Source organism: Chlorocebus sabaeus, chromosome 15, assembly GCF_047675955.1.
Source record: "Chlorocebus sabaeus isolate Y175 chromosome 15, mChlSab1.0.hap1, whole genome shotgun sequence".
In the NCBI taxonomy this organism is placed as follows: Eukaryota; Metazoa; Chordata; class Mammalia; order Primates; family Cercopithecidae; genus Chlorocebus; species Chlorocebus sabaeus.
The window spans coordinates 19,444,876-19,466,854 of record NC_132918.1 but is presented as its reverse complement, the minus strand read 5'-3'; the positions used below and the strand labels follow the sequence as shown (position 1 = coordinate 19,466,854).

General features: G+C 40.7%; 1 protein-coding gene across 5 annotated transcripts in view; it reads left to right on the top strand.

Moving 5' to 3' along the window:
* PRKCI (protein kinase C iota) overlaps window positions 1-3,594 on the top strand; it is an 84,641-nt gene extending 81,047 nt beyond the window's left edge. For all 5 annotated transcript variants that reach the window (XM_037988570.2, XM_037988568.2, XM_037988569.2 and 2 more), the window contains one exon: window positions 640-3,594. In XM_037988570.2, the coding sequence (XP_037844498.1) occupies window positions 640-727 (88 nt within the window). In that variant the 3' untranslated portion in view covers window positions 728-3,594. The remainder of the gene's footprint in view (window positions 1-639) is intronic.
* Window positions 3,595-21,979: the final 18,385 nt, after the last annotated feature.

Sequence of the window (21,979 nt, the reverse complement as noted above, 5' to 3'; positions counted from 1 at the left end):
TATGAGTTACCTCCCCTCCTTGAAGGAAGGGACTGTGTCCTCTGTAACTTTGTGCTTCTTAGTATGGCATATACATTTATGTATTAAATATTTGATAGCACTACTCACTGTGTATTAAAGTAGAAGCCAGTGTAACAAAATGACAACCTCTCCCCTCTCTGTGACCCAAGGTCTCCCTGTGGTGTTCTCTCCTCATTCCAGGTCTCTCAGTGTACTTGTTCCTATTGCCTTTTCCTTTTGGCTAACTACTTCTTGGCTACACCATCTAACATCTGGCTGTTGAGGTGACTACTAAATTGAATGCTAATTCAAACCTGGATGTTCACCTGTAACTAAGAATATTGTTCTGGTCCAAAGTTAAGATTAACTGGAATGGTGACAACTGGTGTCTTCTTTATTCGGTCCTCAGTTTCGAACTCCTTTTTGGCTCTAGACTTGCTTGTGGGATTATCGGGGCTGTTTAAATTTTCAGTACTCCATTCTTGATTTGTCTAGAAAATTTTGGGGATTAATCTAAAAATTTATAGATTTTCTTTCAGTACAGTTAGCCTAATTATTTGTTTTTTAATCTTATTTTACCATTTAAAGGTTGAAGAAATCTTTATTATGATGAAAATAAATTTATTTTTCTTTCAACAGTGACATTGTGAGGAAGATTGATCAGTCTGAATTTGAAGGTTTTGAGTATATCAATCCTCTTTTGATGTCTGCAGAAGAATGTGTCTGATCCTCATTTTTTCAACCATGTATTCTTCTCATGTTGCCATTTAATGCATGGATAAACTTGCTGCCAGCCTGGATAAAATTAACCATTTTATATTTGCCACCTACAAAAAAACATCCAATATCTTCTCTCATAGACATATATTAATCAATTGTTACATCTATTTTACTATGAAAAAGAAATTAATACTAGCTTCCAGACAATCATGTCAAAATTTAGTTGAACTGGTTTTTCAGTTTTTAAAAGGCCTACAGATGAGTAATGAAGTTATCTTTTTTGTTTAAAAAAAAAAAGAAAACCACTGCATTAAAAAAGCGTCTGTTGCGTTAAGGCACGTAGTGGGATTACATCATAAACCTCCCATAATTTTTGTCATTCTGTGTTAAATCATTTCAGGGTTTAACTTTGAAATAAAAGATTAATATAAAATGCAACAACTTTTTATATTACCTATTAGTTTTGGAGTTCTTTATGTTTAAAAATTCAGGTGTAAATTTTACTGCCTTGGATAAATAAATTATCGATTTTTTAAGGCAGCAGTTATTAAATTGCTAATAGAGATGCTGCTTGCTTAGAATTGGGAAATTCAACTGAGTGCAGTGACTGACGCCTGCAATCCCAGCACTTTGGGAGGCTAAGGCGGGCAGATCACTTGAGGTCAGGAGTTCGAGATTGGCCTGGCCAACATGGCGAAATCCCGTTTCTACTAAAAATACAAAAATTAGCTGGGCATGGTGGCGGGCACCTGTAATCCCAGGTACTCGGGAGGCTGAAGCAGCAGAATCGCTTGAACCCAGGAGATGGAGTTTGCAGTGAGCCAAGATTACTCCAGCCTGAACAACAGTGAGTGAGACTCGGTCTCAAACCAAACCAAACAAAACAAAAACCAAATTGGGAAATTCTTCTTGAGTTAAAACGCAGACACTTTATTATAAATCAGATTCCAAATCATTAACTATATTTGCAAAACTGGCACAAGTGAATTTTCTTTTTAAGTATATTAACGGGGTAGCTCCCTTCTAAGCCTATCCGTTTATGGGAAACTAACTGGAATGTTAATCTATATGATGCAAAGGACCAAGGATGCAGTTGAATGGAAAATTACTCAGTATAGAGAAAGGAAAAAAACGGAAATTTAAAATAGATACAGAAAAGTACAGTGGTAATATTTTTATTTCCTATTGGAGAGTGAATCCCCACAGTTGCTTTTTGTGACTTGATTCAAATGAGGCACTCAATATTGTTACCAAACTTGTAAAAGCATTCCATGTATTCAGTGGAGGCAGAATGTATAATATTTTTTCCTTATAATTTAGTATACAGGAAAATTATTTATTTTTTTAAGTAGGATATCTTAATTATCCTCATTTCTTCTCCTAAACCACATTATATGATTGGACCCTGTTTATAGAGTCTTTAGTGAAATCAGAAAAATAAAGTAGGCATGAATGTTCAGGATACACATATACACTCACACACATCACAGTATCAGCTCTTTCAGTGAGTTTTTATTAACTGATAACACATGTAACACATAGTAGAATACATTTCAGAGGCAGAGTTCCTTGGATTATTTTTTATTAATATTAGTGTTTAGTGTTAGTTAGTTATTATTTAAAGGGGTGCCAAATATAGCATCCTTCTGTTTATTTTAAATATTTTTTTAATGAAAAGGGACTTAAAAAGTAACCATGATTATCTAAATTACTTAAAATTTTTTAATCTTAGTAAGACTTAACTTTAGGAAATTATCTAGTTTAAATTTCAAATGTTTTAAAATTTGTAGGCATATAATAAATTATCTTTTTTTGGAGGGGTGGATGCTGCATTTCACTGGAAATGTCAGTTTTCCAAAGTTTCTAGCTATGTACTCTCTTTCCTTCAAATAATATAAGTCTGAAAGCAATGAAAACCTCAAAGGAAAATGTTTATGTACACCCGCATGTTTATTTAATATGTTTCTCTTAACACCTGAAACTTCTTTTAAAACAAAAAGCAGTATTCACTTCAAATCATAAACTTAGAATTCTGTATCTGATGTCAGAAATATGTTTATGACCTTGCTTTTCAGTGGTGCTGTTTCCCATAGGGCATTAGTTCTCAGATTTTGGAATGTGAAATAATCACCTAGGAAGTTTGTTTAAAATGCACACTAGTGGGCCTCCTTAGACTTCTTTTGGGGCCTTCGACACCTTCTTCAGGTTATTCTTTATGTTTGTCCTGTGGTTAAATACTAGAGTATTCATGATAAAACATTTTGAGAAGGGGTAAGCCGTGAGTTATTACCCACAATTGAAAGCAAATTTTGAATGAATCTTTAAGTTAGGTATCTACCTTCCCCTCAGCCCCCTAAAGAAACCTCTCAGTAGTTTCTATCAATAATGTACAAAATGATGAGCATTTTTCTATGATGAGGTTTTAACAATTGTTCAGGGTGGTCTTTTGTTTTTAAATCTTTTTTTAACTAATAATATTTACGGTGTATATTTTATACAGAAATGCATTGTAATGTTTTTAATTGTGTTGTTTTTTGCAGTCTTTTAAGTGCCATGCCAATTGTTTTTATATTCTATAAAAGTTCGCTGAAAATACTCAACAGGGGAATAGGCAGCGGACAGTCAGAATGGTTGGAATTTTGGCGTTGTAAGAAAAACTTTATTTTGCATAAGCATTTGGTCAGATCATTTTGTGCATATGCAGCCTGGATTGGATGTTAAGTAAATGCTTGTTCAGTGCCGGTACATTTACTTAAATCTGTTTTTATTTTTGTCATGTAGAATACTACTGTGGTCATCATAATGTAATCTGTATTTCTGTACCTTTTTTTTTTTTTTTACTTTGAAGTCTTTAAATAAAATGTATAATACCCATTGAGAGTGGATCATTTTTCACATGTAGTATGTCAGAAATTTTCCTTTTTTTTTTTTTTTTTTGAGACGGAGTCTTTGCTCTGTCACCCAGGCTGGAGTGCAGTGGCGCGATCTAGGCTCACTACAAGCTCCGCCTCCTGGGTTCATGCCATTCTCCTGCCTCAGCCTCCCGAGTAGCTGGGACTACAGGCGCCCGCTACCACGCCCGGCTAATTTTTTTGTATTTTTAGTAGAGATGGGGTTTCACTATGTTAGCCAGGATGGTCTTGATTTCCTGACCTTGTGATCCGCCCGTCTCGGCCTCCCAAAGTGCTGGGATTACAGGCTTGAGCCACCGCGCCCGGCCATATGTCAGAAATTTGTATAAGAACAAAGATACATCAAAATTTGTTCAAGAAAAAATGAAAATTTTAGAGTTTTGAATTTTGCTGTACTTAAAGCAGCATTCTGGTTGAACTGATGCTGTAGTATTTACATTTAATAATGTTACATTTAGCTGGACATAGTGGCTCACAACTATAATCCCAGCACTTTGAGAGACTGAGGTGGGAGGATCACTTGACCTTAGGAGTTTGAGTTCAGCCTGGGCAATATAGTGAGACCCCATCTCTACAAACAGAAAAATAAGAAATTAGCCAGGCCTGCTGGCAAAGTGCCTATAGTCCCAGCTACTTGGGAGACTGAGGTAGGAAGATTGCTTGAGCCCAGGAGGTTGTGGCTGCAGTGAACTATGATCATGCCACTGCACTCCAGCCTGGGCAACAAAGTGAGACCCTGTCTCAAAAAAATTTGTAATGTTATATTTATTAATGTAGATATTATTAAAAATTAGGAATTAAAATATTCTGCACTGTTTTATTTATTTTAGCAATGGGCTCACTCAGTCACCTAGGCTAGAGTGCAGTGGCATGGTCATAGCTCACTATAACCTTGAACTCATAGGCTCATGGGATCTTCAGCTTGGAGTAGCTGGGACTATAGGCATACACCGTGACACATGGCTAATTTTTTTTTTTTTTTTTTTTGCAGGGGGTAGAGATGAGGTCTGGCTATGTTGCCAAAGCTGGTCTCAAACTCCTGGGCTCAAATGATCCTCCCAATTTGGCCTCCCAAAGCGCTTAGATTGTAGACATGACCACCACACCCAGCCCTCTCCAATATATATTTTTAACTCATCTTTCCATTCATCTCTAATTGAAAAACAAACTCGTTAAGACATCGGCTGAACATAGAACATTTTAACTGGTTTTAAAACTGAAGCAATCCTGGGTGCAGTGTCTGATGCCTGTAATCCCTACACTTTGGGAAGCCGAGGTGGGTGGATCACCTGAGGTCAGGAGTTGGAGACCAGCCTGGTCAACATGATGAAACCCGGTCTTTACTAAAAATACAAAAAATTAGCTGGGCATGGCGGTGGGCGCCTATAATCCCAGCTACTCAGGAGGCTGAGGCAGGAGAAGCTTGAACCTAGGAGGCAAAAGATTACAGTGAGCCGAGATCGCACCACTGCACTCCAGCCTGGGCAAGGAGAGTGAAACTCCATCTCAAAAAATAAATAAACGGGCGCGGTGGCTCACGCCTGTAATCCCAGCACTTTGGGAGGCCCAGGCGGGCGGATCACGAAGTCAGGAGATCAAGACCATCCTGGCTAAGAGTGAAACCCTGTCTCTACTAAAAATACAAAAAAACTAGCCAGGCATGGTGGCGTGCGCCTGTTGTCCCAGCTGCTGGGGAGACTGTGGCAGGAGAATGGCCTCAACCTGGGAGGCGGAGCTTGCAGTGAGCCGAAATCACGCCACTGCACTCCATCCTGGGTGACAGAGCGATACTCCCTCTCAAATAAATAAATAAAGCCGTAGCAAATTCGAACAGATTATCTCATTATGCTTTACAGTGATCTAAAATCTAATATTTCTTCTTTTTCTATTGTAACTAATGTAGCTAGTGTCTATATAAACAAGTCCGAGTGCCTTTACTTTCTTTTTTCTTTTCTTTTTCTTGGTAGAGGCAGGATATCGTTGTGTTGTCCAAGCTGCCCTTGAACTCCTCCATCTTTCTGCCTCAGCCTCTCAAAGCACTGGGATTACAGGCGTGAGCCACCATGCCCCATCTCTTTTCTTGTCCTGATTACAGTCATGAGCCACCACACCCAGCCTTTCCAGATAGGATAATTATTTTATCCTAATTTCAGCTCTTGCTTAAAATGGAGTTCTAGGCAGTATTAAGAAAGTGCTTTCCAGGCTATTCCCTGTATCATATCATAAATTTGGTTGTTTTCTGTGAGTTAGTAAAATACTAAAACTGACTCCACAGAGGAACTTGAAGCTTTAGGGAAATTTTTCATTAAGGCATTCCATCACTGGGATAACCAGTTTCTCCCCCAAAGGTAGAACCAATCTCCAGTCCTTGAAATTCAACAGCTTGCTTTGTGGACAACGCCCAACAATGAGTCATTTGGTCTATCTGAAGGTCTCCTTTCCTAGATTTGCTCTTGTTTACTCTAGGACTTAAGACTCATTTAAGAACCAGATGACTGGGCAGGGTGGCTGACGCCTTAATCCCAGCACTCTGGGAGGCCAAAGCGGGTGGATTGCTTGAGACCAGGAGTTCGAGACCAGCCTGGGCAACATAGTGAAACACCATCTCTAAAATTTCCCAGGTGTGGTGGCATATTCCTGTCATCCCAGCTGCTCAGGAGGCTGAGGTGGGAGGTTTGCGTCAGCCCTCAAGGGTGAGGCTGCAGTGAACACTCCAGTCTGGGTGACAAAGTAAGACACTTGTGTCAAAAAATAAAAATCTGAATAGTTTATATCCCTAGCTTATTCCAGAATATACTGGAATTTAATGTGCACGATGCTAAATAAGGCTAATAAAAACAACCTCTGCCATTGATGTTAATCATAGAAAACAGACATACTGAGATGTTCATCTCCACAATGAATAGTCCAGTGACAAAAGCCAAATAAATGCATCAAAATACACATTATGTAATCATGATGGTTCACTCATGAAACTACAGGAATTTTAACATTCTTTTGTAATTAACGCTGGACATTGTTTTCAGATTTATGGTAGATTCCACAGCTTTCTGGGTTTATATATACACAATAAGAATAGAATCTTTAGATCAATCTCTTAACATACACACTATAAGATTGTTTTTGGCTTTTGTGCTGAGAAATATGAATTGGATTTTGCCTGGGAATGGGAGAGCAGATTGTCAGATGCTTCTGCTCAGACTAGATCTTTTACAGTCCATCTCTGAAATTTATAATTAAAATGAATCCAGCTCAGAATTTAAGAGTGATTTTTGTGGCAGTGCAATTCACTTTCATGTAGTAACTTGTGCCTTACTGGTGTTGATTTTATTTTTACTCCAATTACTATTTTTAGTATTTGTATGGATAAACAGATTATAAGTACCTAAGAATTAAGTGATTGTTTAGTGTGATCTTTTACAAGATATCTGAAAATGAAAACCCATGCCAGATGGATTCATTAGACTTGAGAGGGTTTTCATCAACAATGTAGCTGGTCAGAAGCAAATTCTAATTGTTTAAGAAAGAGGCTGTTGAAACGCTCTAGCAAAATTTTTGAAAATTTAGATGCTTTGTTTTTTCCATAAAAGGGAAGTGCTGGGTGGTTTCTAGAGGTAGTGCCACGTAACCAGATTTAAGACTCGCATGAGATAAACTATCTGCAATGTGGGTGGCGACACTTGATGACTTTTTACATTATTCATAATATATTTAGGAATAAAAACATGTAAAGGAACTCAAATACAGAAAATTAGCTCACATTTTATGGCCTTTTACGGAAAATTTCTTAAGAAAAAATTTTTGAGGCAGTAGATTTTTATTTAAACAGCCAGATTTTTTCTTTTTCTTTTTTTTGTTTTGAGACGGTAGTCTTGCTCTGTCACCCAGGCTGGGGTGCAGTGGTGCGATCTCGGCTCACTGCAATATCCGCCTCCCAGGTTGAAGCAATTCTCATGCCTCAGCCTCCCAAGTAGCTGGGATTACAGGCATACGCCGCAACGCCAGGCTTATTTTTGTATATTAGTAGAGACGGGGTTTCACCATGTTGGCCAGGCTGGTCTCGAACTCCTGACCTCAAGTAGTCCACCGCCTCGGCCTCCCAAAGTGCTGGGATTACAGGCATGAACTCCCGCACCCAGCTCAGATTTTTTAATTTAAAGATCGTGAACGAACATGCATTTATGTACAGTTTGGCTCAAGTTTATCTAGTTAGAAAGTATTCATTTTCTAACAGGGAAATTTGAATCAGTGTGCTAAAGACTTGCTATCTTCCTAGATTATTTTTATGTTTTAAATTTTAATTTATGTATTTATTGAGGGCCTTATAATGTGTCTAGCACTATGCTAATTCTGTAGGATTTGGGAAAGTGTTATGTTAAATAATTTTTTGTGTCAGAAGGAATAAGTGCATTTCAGAAAAGTTGGCTTAAAGTTTAAAAAAAAGGCCTGTGTGTATTAGAAGATACTTCCCATGATTGAAATAAAAATGAATGTTCTCCCCCAATAGGGGGAGTGCATGGTAAGGGGCAGGGTAGGCCTGGTAGACTGCAGTGCGCCTGGTTGGCAGAATACTGATTCTGTCTGCTTCACCACCACCAGGGGCCAGTCTCTTGCTATAATGAAGGTCAGAGTTACCAGCACCATAGCCCTCTGGAGGAGCCACTGTATTCACTACAGGCCGGTTACCTAGAGGTTCCAGGATTCTATCAGTGCTGATCATGTGTATTTTGATTTTACGGAACTATTACAAGTCAGTATACCGGCCGGGTGCAGTGGCTCATGCCTATAATCCCAGCACTTTGGGAGGCCAAGGCGGGCGGATTCCTTGAGATCAGGGTTTGAGACCAGCCTGGCTAACATGGTTAAACCTTGTCTCTACAAAAATACAAAAATTAGCCAGGTGTGGTGGTGCATGCCTGTTATCCCAGCTGCTCAGGAGGCCGAGGCAGGAGAATCGCTTGAACCGGGGAGATGGAGGTTGCAGTGAGCCAAGATCACACCACTGCACTCCAGCCTGGGTGAGAGAACGAGACTCCGTCTCAACAATAACAAAAAAAAGTCAATATACCCTTTGAACTGTTCTTCAGAACTCTAGTATGTTATCAGGGAACCTGGAAGATTTTGTAATAGAATTGCTCTGCCTACTTTAACCATTCTGGATGTTAGAACTTCCATATAAATTAAACACAAACAGGGCCTGTTAAGTGCCAGGCACTGGAGATACATCAAGCAAGAGTCTAATTGTGTCATGTTTCATCTGTGAAGAATACTATCAGTTGAAATAAAACCAGGGCTGATTTTGGTCATTAAAACACAAAGGAATTCAATTAAAACAAAATCCAGGAAATTATCCACATTCTTTAGTTTTTGTAAACTTTATTTATTTTTTTATTTTTATTCATTTATTTTTTTTGAGATGGAGTCTTGCTCTGTTGCCAGAGTGCAGTGGTGCAATCTGGGCTCACTGCAACCTCTGCCTCCTGGGTTCATGCCATTCTCCTGCCTCAGCGTCCAGAGTAGCTGGGACTACAGGTGCCCGCCACCATGCCTGGCTAATTTTTTTTGTATTTTTTTGGTAGAGACAGGATTTCACTGCGTTAGCCAGGATGGTCTCTATCTCCTAACCTCATGATGCGCCTGCCTTGGCCTCCCAAAGTGCTGGGATTACAGGCGTGAGCCACCATGCCTGGCCAGTTGTGAACTTTCTATATCAAATATTGCATGGCATTAAAATAGTGTCATTTACTATGACCTGGCATTCATATGCAAAGAAAAACTTTTTAAAAATAGTGTCACTCACAAATTCAACCCATGGATATTTACAGACACTCAAATTGTCAATTAGAAACATGATTTCAGAAGTGTTTTGACTATGTTGCTATTTCACAAACACTACTTTTTGGGAAAAAAAAAAAAAAAAAGAGTTGGGTTTATGTTGGCCAGGAAGGTCTTGAACTCCTCAGGTGATCTTCCTTCCTCAGCCTCCCAAAGATTACAGGGATGAGCCACCACGCCTTGCCCACTAAACACTTTTGTACTGGAGGTAAATATTGGAAATGTCTTTTCCCAAGGAAAGACATTTATCTTCTAATCCTATTGAAAATTAATTTTTACCATCCCTCAATTTCAGGCAGTTATTTACCTCATTGCCCAAAATAACTGTACAATGTGCAATAAGTTGCATTAAACAACCTCAAATCTTCTCCATGGATTTTTTTCATCAACTTTTTAGATTTGTTGTATTATTGACAACACTTTATAATCTGCTCATTTTAGCTAGGCACGGTGGCTTATGCCTGTAATCTCAGCACTTTGGGAGGCTGAGGCAGGTGGATCACCTGAGGTCGGGAGTTCGAGACCTGCCTGACCAACATGGCAAAACCCCATCTCTATTAAAAATACAAAAATTACCATGCCCACGCTTGGTAGGCTGGTCGGGAGGCTGAGGCAGGACAATCACTTGAACCCGGGAGGCAGAGGTTGCAGTGAGCCGAGATCATGCCACTGCACTCCAGCCTGGGCAACAGAGGGAAACTGTCTCAAAAAAAAAGAATTTTAAAAAAAATTTTTAAATAGAAGGGGAGGCTGGGTGCGGTGGCTCACACTTGTAATCTCAGAACTTTGGGAGGCTGAGGCAGGTGGATTACCTGAGGTCAGGAGTTCGAGACCAGCCTGGCCAACATGGTGAAACCCCATCTCTACAAAAAATATAAAAATTAGCCAGTAGTCTCAGCTACTTGGGAGGCTGAGGCAGGAGAATCACTTGAACCCTGGAGGTGGAAGTTGCAGTGAGCCGAGATTGCGCTACTGCACTTCATTCTGGGCGACAGAGTGAGACTCTGTTTCAAAATAATAATAAGAATAATAAATAGAGGGAGAAGCTGGTACCTTATAACCGTAATGAGGCCTGGTGTTTTTAACTTATGTTTGTTTTCAGTGATGCCAAAGGAAGTTAACTTTCCCAAAAGAAGTTAATCCTCATGTTAGGTCCAGTAAATGGAAATATTATTTATGGGTTATAACTGCTGACTTTGTCCAGACATGTGTTAAACATTTTGCATATGTCTCGTTTAATTCGAACAGTCCTCTGACAGTGTTTTCCACTCCAGAACTACTGAACTGAAATCTCTGGGAGGTAGCATCTGGGACTAGCATCTCAGGTCAGTCTCAGGTTAAATTTTGAGAGCCACTAGCCTGTACGAATACGTGCTATTATACCCATTCAACAGACAGAGGGGGAAATAGATGTAAGGAAGTTAGGTAGCTTATTCATGGTCCATATGGCTCCTATATGCCATTACCTCTCAAGAAAACAAACACAAAATTTGCTCAAAATATAACTTTCAGGCCAGGCACAGTGGCTCACGCCTGTAATCCCAGCACTTTGGGAGGCTGAGACAGGCAAATTACCTGAGGTCAGGAGTTCGAGACCAACCTGGCCCACATAGTGAAACCCTGTCTCTACTGAAAAGAAAAAAAAAAATTATCTGGGTGTGGTAGTATATGCCTGTAATCCTAGCTACCCAGGAGGTTGAGGCAGGAGATCGCTTGAACCTGGGAGGTGGAGGTTGCAGTGAGCTGAAATCACACCACTGCACTCTAGCCTGGGTGACACAGTGATATTCTATCTCAAAAAAAGTAAATAAATAAAAATAAAATATCAGTCTCGCTGGGAAAAAGTACACACACACAACCAGTGCACTGTTTGTCAAAGTGTCTTGCTTACTTCTTGATGGCCATCTCTGGGTATCTGTTTAAGGCCTTACTCCCTTCTCTGAAACTGTCTGCATTATCTCAACCCTGCCAGGCTTTTCCCATAATGTTGCGCGCTATCTTTCAATGGTTTGAACCTCCGATGTCATGTACCTGTGAAATACACTTTCTCAGGCAGCCCAGGATCCCTTTCTTTGAAATTCTCAGAACTGGCTGGGCGCAGTGGCTCAGGCCTGTAATCCTAGCACTTTGGGAGGCCGAGGTGGGCGGATCACAAGGGCAGGAGTTGGAGACCAGCCTGGTCAATATGGTGAAACCCTGTCTCCACTAAAAATACAAAAAATGAGCCAGGCGTGGTAGCGGGTGCCTGTAGACCCAGCTACTCGGGACGGTGAGGCAGGAGAACCACTTGAACCTGGGAGACAGAGGTCCCAGTGAGCCAAGATTGCACCACTGCACTCCAGCTTGGAGGACAGAGCAAGACTCTGTCTCAAAAGAAAAAAGAAAGAAAAAAAGAAATTCTCAGAACTGTGTGGTATCCCATCATAAATGGATCCTATTGCCATCACGGGATATGAGCCTGTCCAACAAAATAGTACTGTTGCTGGCCTCCTCACTTGACTGTGACTCTCTTGGATAAAAAAAGTCCAGGAGGCTGCTGATTTCTGGGAAAGGAGGGAGGGTGCCCCCGCGATACATACATACATACCTCTAATCCACTAGATGACTGCTGGGGTTAGATCTCTTGAATATCTTGGAATAGTTATATCCATATGCTAGTTATCTATGGCGACCATCCAAGATGTGCCTCCGGTAACCCAGCCTCCTTCCCATCCTGCTCTGTTCTTGCCCTTACCAAACTCAACCTTCCCTTTGTCCTCCCCTCCTTTCTCCTGTGCATACTGGAACTCTCTTTCTGAGTAAATGAGCATCTACGTTCTCAGCTTTTCCGTTGCACTTTCCCCTCTGACTATCCCCTGACGACATTGTTTTTCTTGCCACCCTCTCTCAAGAGGAGGCTGCGTGTTCTCTTGCTGTTTTCCTGGGTTCCACATTCTGGCTCCTTCATGCTGCTTGTGTGCTATTATTCCTCCACCATGTGTAAAAAAAACCTACTTCTTTGGGGTTTACACTATGTGGCTGTGCCTCTTTGCCATATGCCACATTGCTGTTTATTGAATTTCATCTGAGGAAGGTTTGGCACCTGGGTCACTGATTGCTCTACCCCAAGGCCTTGCCATCCTTGATAACTTCAGTGTCTAAATAGGCCAAGGATCTGACTGCAATCAAACACCAAATCCCATCCCTTCCTTCTTCTTAGTGTGTCCTACCACACTTATTTCCACCTATGGATCTTAACACATGTTGTCCTCATACCTTAATACTCTCCTTCCCTCTTTCCCCTTATAACCTTCAGGTTTGTGTCACTTCCCCAGAAAGGTGTACTCAAGGCCATCTTATCTAGTGGTTCCCTCTGCTATTCTCTATCAATGACCCTTCATTGCGCCTCTTCCTCATAGCGTCTCTCACAATGTGTGTGTGTGTGTGTGTGTGTGTGTGTGTATCTGCTGGTTTATTTCATTGTCATCTGTCATTTCCAGCAATCTGTATGTCCCTCAAGGACGAGGCCATGTCAATTTCATTTACTTTTGGAGTCTCAGCATAAGAACAATGCTTGGCACACAGACCCTCCAGAAATATTTATAAAATAAATAAATAAAGAAGTGGATAGACTTAGCTCTGTACTTTGAAAGGAGAGAGCTCCCATTGGCTCATGGTTCCACCATCAGTAGAGGTTGGCAAGGAAACTTTCACTGCTCCTGCTGGGTGAAGGCTAAGGAACCAGTAATGTTTTAAGGCAGAAGTGCAGAAGCAACAAAATATTTTTGGCTTCAGTTTTTAAAGTATTATGCTCTTTTTTTTTTCTTTCTTTCTTTCTTTTTTTTTTTTTTTGAGATGGAGTCTTGCTCTGTCACCCAGGCTGGAGTGCAGTGGCACGATCTCAACTCACTGCAACCTCCATTTCCCAGGTGCAAGCGATTCTCCTACCTCAGCCTCCCAAGTAGCTGGGATTACAGGTGTGCACCACCATGCCTGGCTAATTTTTGTATTGTTTTTTTAGTAGAGATGGGGTTTTGCTATGTTGGCCAGGCTGGTCTCGAACTTTTTGACCTCAAGTGATCTGCCTGCTTCAGCCTCCTAAAGTGCCTCCCAAACAATTAATAAATGCTTAGGAAAATATTTAGTAAGCTTGTTCTGTATTCCTGCACAAAGAGTATAATAGCACCATATTCTACAAGAGTAAAGCAAAATAAGTAAAATTATTGCAAGTAAACGAAATTAGAAGTCTTTTTATGAACTGGGTAGTTGTTGGAACTAAGCTGGTATGGGATTGTTAACTGACTGTAATGTGCCCAGAATTAGAATATTGACCCAGATTTTCACATTTCCCATCCCTTTTGGGGTTTTTACAGGAATAAGCAGGGTTAGCCTAAATTGCAGAAACAAACTGAAAAATAACTAATGAGACTAGAATTTAACAACGAGTATACCATAGTTTTTGAAACATAATATTTCTCTTTCCAGTTTTCCATTTTTATTAAAGACAAATTATAGTAAGACTGATTTGCTTTATTATACTTGATTATTTGTATAAAGTGCAGCAAGAATATTTTTTATATAGGCTTTTAAAAAATTGGCTTTAATGGAACTTTGCTCCGTAGAAGGAATATTTTATTTTATTTTAAGATGGAGTCTTGCTCTGTTGCCCAGGCTGGAATGCAGTGGCACCATCTTGGCTCACCGCAACCTCTGCCTCCTGGGCTCAAGTGATTCTCCTGCCTCAGCCTACCAAGTAGCTGGGATTACAGGCGCCCGTCACTATGCCCAGCTAATTTTTTGTATTTTTAGTAGAGACGGGGTTTCACTGTATTAGCCAGGATGGTCTCCATCTCCTGACCTCGTGATCTGCCCGCCTCCACCTCCCAAAGTACTGGGATTATAGGCGTGAGCCACCGCGCCCGGCCTATTTGCCCGTTTTTTAACTGGATTACTGGCTTCAGGGCAGAGCCCTTGGAAGAACAGGGCCAGGAAAGCTTGCGTTTCTAGGGCCAAATAAGCAGCAAATAAACTGCCGAAAGCAAAGACAGATCCCCAAAGTTAAGGGTGCCATTTTATATTGGTTCCTGGGTTCCCAAAAGGAGGGAAATACTAGGGGAGCAGAGGGTGCAGTGCTTCTACTCTTCATTTCATTGCAAGGCAACGCAAAGCCAATCAGCCCATTTTATAATCAGCCCATTCCTCATAGGAGTTTTATTTCCTAGTGAGGTTGGGGTGTCTCCCTATCTTCTAGGTGGCCAAGAGCATGCTTTTTTGATTCAAGTATGCAAAGAGTCAAGTATCCCTCCATAGCTATTATTAGCCATCCCTTAAATTATATTTCCTACCTAGTTATTATATTATAAAACACCAAAGCTTTTTCATAATGTGAAGTAATTTCTGATATCCCCAAAACTCAAAACCATTAGATAACACAATGCAAACCAGAACAGAGCCTTTGATTTTTAGAGAGATCTGTCTGCTTTTAATTCCTGGGGTTTCATGAAGGAACCAGAGGGATTTTTTCCCAAAATAGAGTCTGTGGCTCCTCATCCGTTTTTCCCAAGGAGTCCCAGGCTACCAGAACTTACCTTAGGGCCCCTCATATGTGCATTGAGAGTGGCAAAACAAACAAACAAAAAACGGAGAAAAATAATTCAGGCGACTGAGAAGAAAAAAAAATTTTTCCCAGAGACACAAGTTCCAGGAATAGAAAAATATAAAGGCCTTTTAAATATATCTAGAGCTTGTTTATCCACTTTTAATTAAGGTGACTTTCAACCATAGTGCTCTTTAAAAAAAAAAAAAAAGAAATTTTTTCAGATCTCTTATTACCCGCCTTTAGCCATGCCAAGCGGCCAAAATCTCCAGCTTTTGAACTTTACCAAAGGTAACCTTCCAGGCACTTAGAGAAAGGAAAATTTAGAACAGTCGACAGAGAAGAGAATAGACAAGGTCACTCAGATATTACCCCAGAAATGACTTACTTCCTAGGTGGGGAATAGAACCTAGACCACTACTGTGAAAGCATAAGCTACAGTGGGCAGCATCCTGTGTGCCTCTTCTCAGAAGAAGTCTAGAGTAGTTAATTTTGAGCTTTCAAAGGCTTTTAACTATTTAATATGATTTTTAGAGCTAACTATGACATGAACCCTAAAATTCCTGTTCCCTGGAAGGCGGATACCAAGAGAAAGTACCACCACGTGATTAAAAGGTCATGCTCCCAAGAGCATAAAACAAAGTGGAGACTTCATCCAGTTTTTTTGTTTGTTTCAGGGACCTACAGCCAAGTTTCTTACTGACCAGCTTGCTGGGTCGTTTTGAAAAGCAGGCTTACAAGTGTTCTAAGCCCATGTTTTACTCTAAAGTACTACTCAACACAGAAAAACAAATTTATAGCACAAAATACACCAGTTTAAGATTACCCTTAGAATTTTTTCACATTAATTAAAACTTTACAAAGGAGATAAACACTGATTTATTTATTTATTTATTTATTTATTTATTTATTTATTTATCCATTCATTCAACCATTTTCACAGAGAGAGAAGCCAGAAATCTGACTGGTAGGAAATTCTTATCCTTTTGCCAGCATGCCAGGCTTCTGGGTTCCCTTTCCCTGAATCAGAGTGGCATTACTGATCAGACTTGCGGCACTATCGTCTTGGGGGCCAAGCCACATCATAAAGGAAAATTGTTTGTTTTTGTTCTGGCGAGAGCAAAATACATGTGATGAAACAAAATACATGTGATGAAACAAAATACATGTGATGAAAGCAAAATACATGTGATAGACATGGCTGGGCGCAGTGGCTCACGCCTGTAATCCCAGCACTTTGGGAGGCCGAGGTGGGCGGATCACGAGGTCAAGAGATGCAGACCATCCTGACCAACATGGTGAAACCCCATCTCTACTAAAAATACAAAAAATTAGCTGAGTATGGTGGTGCGCACCTGTAGTCCCAGCTATTCGGAAGGCTGAGGCAGGAGAATCACTTGAACCCGGGAGGTGGTGGTTGCAATGAGCTGAGATCGCGCCCCTGCACTTCAGCCTGGGCGACAGAGGAGACTCCGTCTTAAAAACAAACAAACAAACAAAAAACATAGACATTAGCTACTTTACTTAGCACTCAATATCAAACTGGGGAGCCTTAAATTTGCCCCCGGATGGGTTCCATCATCTTTGATCCAACCTCTGACTGGGAGTTTCAACCCCTGGTCTCTGGGCAAGATGGTCGCCTTGAGTAATAGAAAAAATAACAAAGGGAAAGGAAAAGTAGAGAAGGAAAACAGCAAGGTGGGGAAGGTCAAATACTCAGGGAGGCCAGAGAAAGACCCCCTCATTGCAGCGACACTTTGAAGTTCAGGTGGCTGCGGCTGCTGTCGTTAAGGGGTTTTTCCCAGCAGTCCCGCCAACTCTCAGGTTTCCCCTTTTGGGAAGGAAAAAGCTCCCAATGTCCCACGATCCTGTACATGCCTAACCCTGTCACCCACAGCCATCAGCAAAGAGTGCAAGGCAGATTAACCCAAAGAGAATTGCAGTTAACATCCCATAGTGCTGAACCTGTTCTTAGCCGAGAGGGACTTTACCTAGAGGGGTCTCTAACCCTCTAAATCTCAGAAGAGACTCTAACGCTGCTAAATTGGGTCTCTAACCCAGTCCCATTCTTTACCTGGGTATATACACTCTACTTACCCTAAGTCAGCCAATTGGTGAGCACAGATGATTTTCCTTTGGGTCGGGAGTCTCTTCAGTATGGTCCCTTTTGTGGTTTGCAAGAAAGATGTTACAGGACCACAACACTTACCCGAAGGTAGCCGCTGGGTCACAATTTCTGCACTATAGTCCCTTCTGTAGTCGCCATAAATAAGTTACAGGACAGAGAAATACGTTACAGGAAAGGGGTCCTGATCCAGACCCCAAGAGAGAGTTCTTGGATCTCGCGCAAGAAAGAATTCAGGGCGAGTCCCTAGTGCAAAATGAAAGCAAGTTTATTAAGAAAGTAAAGGAATAAAAAAAATGGCTACTCTAAGGCTGGGCGCTGTGGCTCACGCCTGTAATCCCAACACTTTGGGAGGCGGAGGAGGGCAGATCACGAGGTCAGGAGATCGAGACCATCCTGGCTAGCACGGTGAAACCCTGTCTCTACTAAAAATACAAAAATTAGCCGGGCATGGTCGCACACACCTGTAATCCCAGCTACTTGGGAAGCTGAGCAGGAGAAGTGCTAGAGCCTGGGAGAGGAAGGTTGTGGTGAGCCAAGATTGTGCCACTGCCCTCCAGCCTGGGCAACAGAGTGAGACTCTGCCTCAAAAACAAAAACCAAAAAAAACAAAAACAAAGGCCACTCTATAGACAGAGCAGCTCTGAGGGCTGCTGCTTGTTTATTTTTATGATTTTTTAAATAATATGCTAAACAAGGGGTGGATTATTCATGCCTCCACTTTTTAGAACATACAGGGTAACTTCCTGACGTTGCCACGGCATTTGTAAACTGTTTTGGCGCTGATGGGAGTGTAACAATGAGGATGACCAGAGGTCACTGTCGTCACCATTTTGGTTTTGGTGGGTTTTGGCCGGCTCCTTTACTGCAACCTGTTTTATCAGCAAGGTCTCTATGACCTGTATTTTGTGCTGACCTCCTATCTCATCCTGTGACTTAGAATGCCTTAACCGTCTGGGAATGCAGCCCAGTAGGTTTCAGCCTTATTTTACCCAGCTTCTGTTTAAGATAGAGTTGCTCTGGTCCACCTGCCTCTGACACTATCACCAGGTAGACAGTGTTTGTTAGGACACTCAGTTGTTATCCACTGCAGAATTGCTTGGTTGTTGATAGGGAGAAATCCCCACACATTTTGGTGACCGGAGGGGAAGTATTCTGTGTTGAGTATTTTAACCAGTGAGAGCAGGAAAACACTTTGTTTTGTTTGTTTGTTTGTTTGTTTGTTTGTTTCCCCATCCTTTTCAAAGACTACCTTTCAAAGAAAGGTAGCTCAAAGAGAAAGGCAGTTTAAAGACTTCATATAAAAGATAAAGCTAGATATTTCCTATACCATTTTGTTTTGTCATTGTGCTCATATGACCTTTCCATGTTTTTAACAGCGTTATAACTACATTTTGAAATGAGGATCTGTTTTAATAAAAATATGAAAGCTATAAAGAGAAATATGTATGCAGCCTAAAAGTTGGACTGACCAAAAAATTCTTTAGAGACTTATGTCTTGCCAGATGTGGTGGCTCACACCTGTAATCCTAGTACTTTGGGAGGCCGAGGCAGGTGGATTGCCTGAACTCAGGAGTTCAAGACCAGCATGGGCAACATGGAGAAACCCCGTCTCTACTAAAAAAAAAAAAAAAAAGAAAGAAAGAAAGAAAGAAAGATAAGAAAAAAAATTAGCCATGCATGGTGGTGTGTGTCTGTAATCCCAGCTACTCGGGAAGCTGAGGCATGAAAATCACTTGAACCTGGGAGGCGGACGTTGCAGTGAGCCAAGATCGTGCTACCGCACTCCAACCTGGGTGACAGAGCGAGACTCTGTATCAAAAAAACAAAAAACAAACAACAACAACAACAACAACAACAACTTATGTCTTTTGGCTAAGTGAACCTGGAGAAGGAATTGTAAGTTATGGAATGATAGAATTTTAAAAGGATACGCTAGGTAGGAAACAAATCCTTCATTACAGAACTCGACTTATTTGAACTAAGAGGAGAAAAAACAAATGGATGGTTTAAAAGGAAATGTTTGACTGAAGCCTGCCTTCTGTACCCATAGCTACCTGCCCACAAGAATGTGGCTCCCTGGTGACAGCTGCACTAATTATAGAAAAACAAGTTGAGTGGAAGAAGATGAATTATGTAAATTTACATTGACTGAGGATCCTGCTGGAGCATATAGGAATGTTGATTATTAAGAATAAAGTGAGGATTTTCTTACATTGAAAATCAATGAAAAGATGAAGGATAATTTGCTATAGTCTTAGAATAAACTCTGGATCAGCCAACGTATCATTTATTAACGTTACTGTAAATGTTTTGCAGGTAACAGCCATTTTGTGGATTTGAGAGGAACTATCAAGTGGGTTTTAGGCTGCAAATTTACTTATTTTTTGTTTATATACAAAATGAAAGGTACCCCAAAAGTCACAGTTCTTGTAAACCCTTGCTGTTACATAAAACGGAAGTTTCCAACTATCTCTGTTTTGTTTTATGCAGCTTTCTTATTTTTAAGTATCAACCTAGCTTAAAAGCTGATGATTAGAAAATAAAGAATGGAAAGCCAGTCTTCCACAAGAAAACATTTTTTGTGTATTTCCAAAAATGGTCCATTATGAAATCAAATACCATAATAAGCATGCTTAACATGAATCTTTACATCAGTAGAAATGTGACAAACTCAAGTTTAGATAATATGTTGCAAAAGCAAATGAAACTGGTATTTAACATTTTTCTTAGTGAAATATTACTGAACACTTAATTTAACTGTGCTGTAATTTTAAATGAATCCATTTTCCTAGGCAGACACACTGGAAATGCAGCTAAATTGTTTCAGCTGCCCACTCACTGAACAAACAAAACAAAACAAAAACTCAACCATGTATATTATTTGTTACATATCAGGAAGGTTAAGGGTCTGCCACAGAAGCAGTGCAATTCGCAGGGAATGTTCTTTTCTCGCTCTGCATCAGATCATCACACTTCCAATAAGTGGAGAAAGCACTGTTACATCAGGGTCAGAAAACTGTGCTAATGCAAAATGTCCTGCGTTTACTGCCATTTTTAATTCCCAAATTTGTATATTTTAGTAACCTACAGTTTAAAACAGAATAGCCAAGCCTTTTTCCAAATGCAAATCTCTCTCAGAATTTGCGTTACACTGAAAATCCCTGGGCAGACAAAGGACAGCTTGAGAATACCCAAATGTTCACATTTAGCACTGACACAGCACTTTCATCTGTACCGTGCCTTACAAACATTAACTAATTAAGAGAAACAACACCCCTGCAAGGTATTTAGCAGGATGAAACAATGAAAATCTACAAGCAAGACAGCCAGAATGCATAAATCATGAAGTGTTAAATCAACATGACCTGAAAACCAGCAGGACTCCCTCCCTCTTTTCTTGCCATGACTGTCTTTTGGGAAAGGCAAGAAGTTAGATTTTATGCCACGCTAAGAGCGGGAGGGGGTGATGTCTGGGTGGAGGTGGGTGGGAGGATTGTAATAAAATTCTAAGTATCACATTTGCAAAGGGGGAAATGTTCTACTAACTCAGAGAAGGGGCTTCAAGAATATAACCCTTTTAGAAGTGCCCCCAGAGCATACAAAATCAATACAGTATTTAATTAATCTACTACAGATTGACTTCACATTAAGAAGCCCCAACCAGGAGAGTTCCATGCTGGGAAATCAGACAGATCACGGTTGGAGGGTATGAGTGGCCTGTATAATCTGCACTTTTTGTCCTTTCAGGGGATGGAGGAGAGCATTGTGACTGTCCTGTGGTCTGACTGCACAGACTTTGCTTGCTTGCTCTGTGAAAGCGTCCTCAGTAGGTAACAGTATTAGACAACAGTAAGTGAAATGAGCTCCATAGCTTTTAGAAGAGGCAATGAGTGTTGTTCAGAAGAATTTGTGGTTCACGGCTCTGGAGGAAGACAAGAATTCTTTGGCCTGATAGAAAGATGACTGAAAAAAAGGAGGGGGAAAAAAGACTGGGATTCTAGCTAGTTCTATGACCCTGTTTCTTCATGTTTGACATAGTTAATTTATTTATTTGTTTATTTATTTATTTATTTTTTTTTTGAGAAGGAGTCTTGCCTTGTCGCCCAGGATGGAGTGCAGTGGCGTGATCTCGGCTCACTGCAAGCTCCGCTTCCCGGGTTCAAGCAATTCTCCTGCCTCAGCCCCCTGAGTAGCTGGGACTACAGGGCCCGCCATCACACTCAGCTAATTTTTTTTTTTTTTTTTTTTTTTTTTGTATTTTTTAGTAGAGACAGGGTTTCACCGTGTTAGCCAGGATGGTCTCGATTTCCTGACCTCGTGATCCGCCCGCCTCGGCCTCCCAAAGTGCTGGGATTACAGGTGTGAGCCATTGCACCCGGCCTTGACATAGTTTAATAAGCTCTACCTTAAAGTAGGTGCTAGAAAATTAAATGAAATGGACATAAAAGTGTTTAACTGAAAAGTAGTTGTTTAATGAATTGTAATTCACTTCTTACCACCTTGGGTGTACTGCGGAGATGAGGCAGGTTCAGGTTTGTCTCAGCCCCAAGAGGTCTGTCATCAGAAGCAGTTCTAAAGGCAGGACTTGTCTCAGATGTCCACTAATATCCAGGACCTAACACCTAGGAACTGTGTTGTCCACCATGGTGGCCATGAGCCACACATACTACTACTGGGCACCTGCAATGTAGCCAGTCCAAAGTGAGATGTGGTGCCGCTGTAAACTACATGCTATATTGTGAAAACTTGCTTAAAAAAAGGAAAAATGTTTTATTTATAATTTTGATGTTGGTTACATGTTGAAATGAG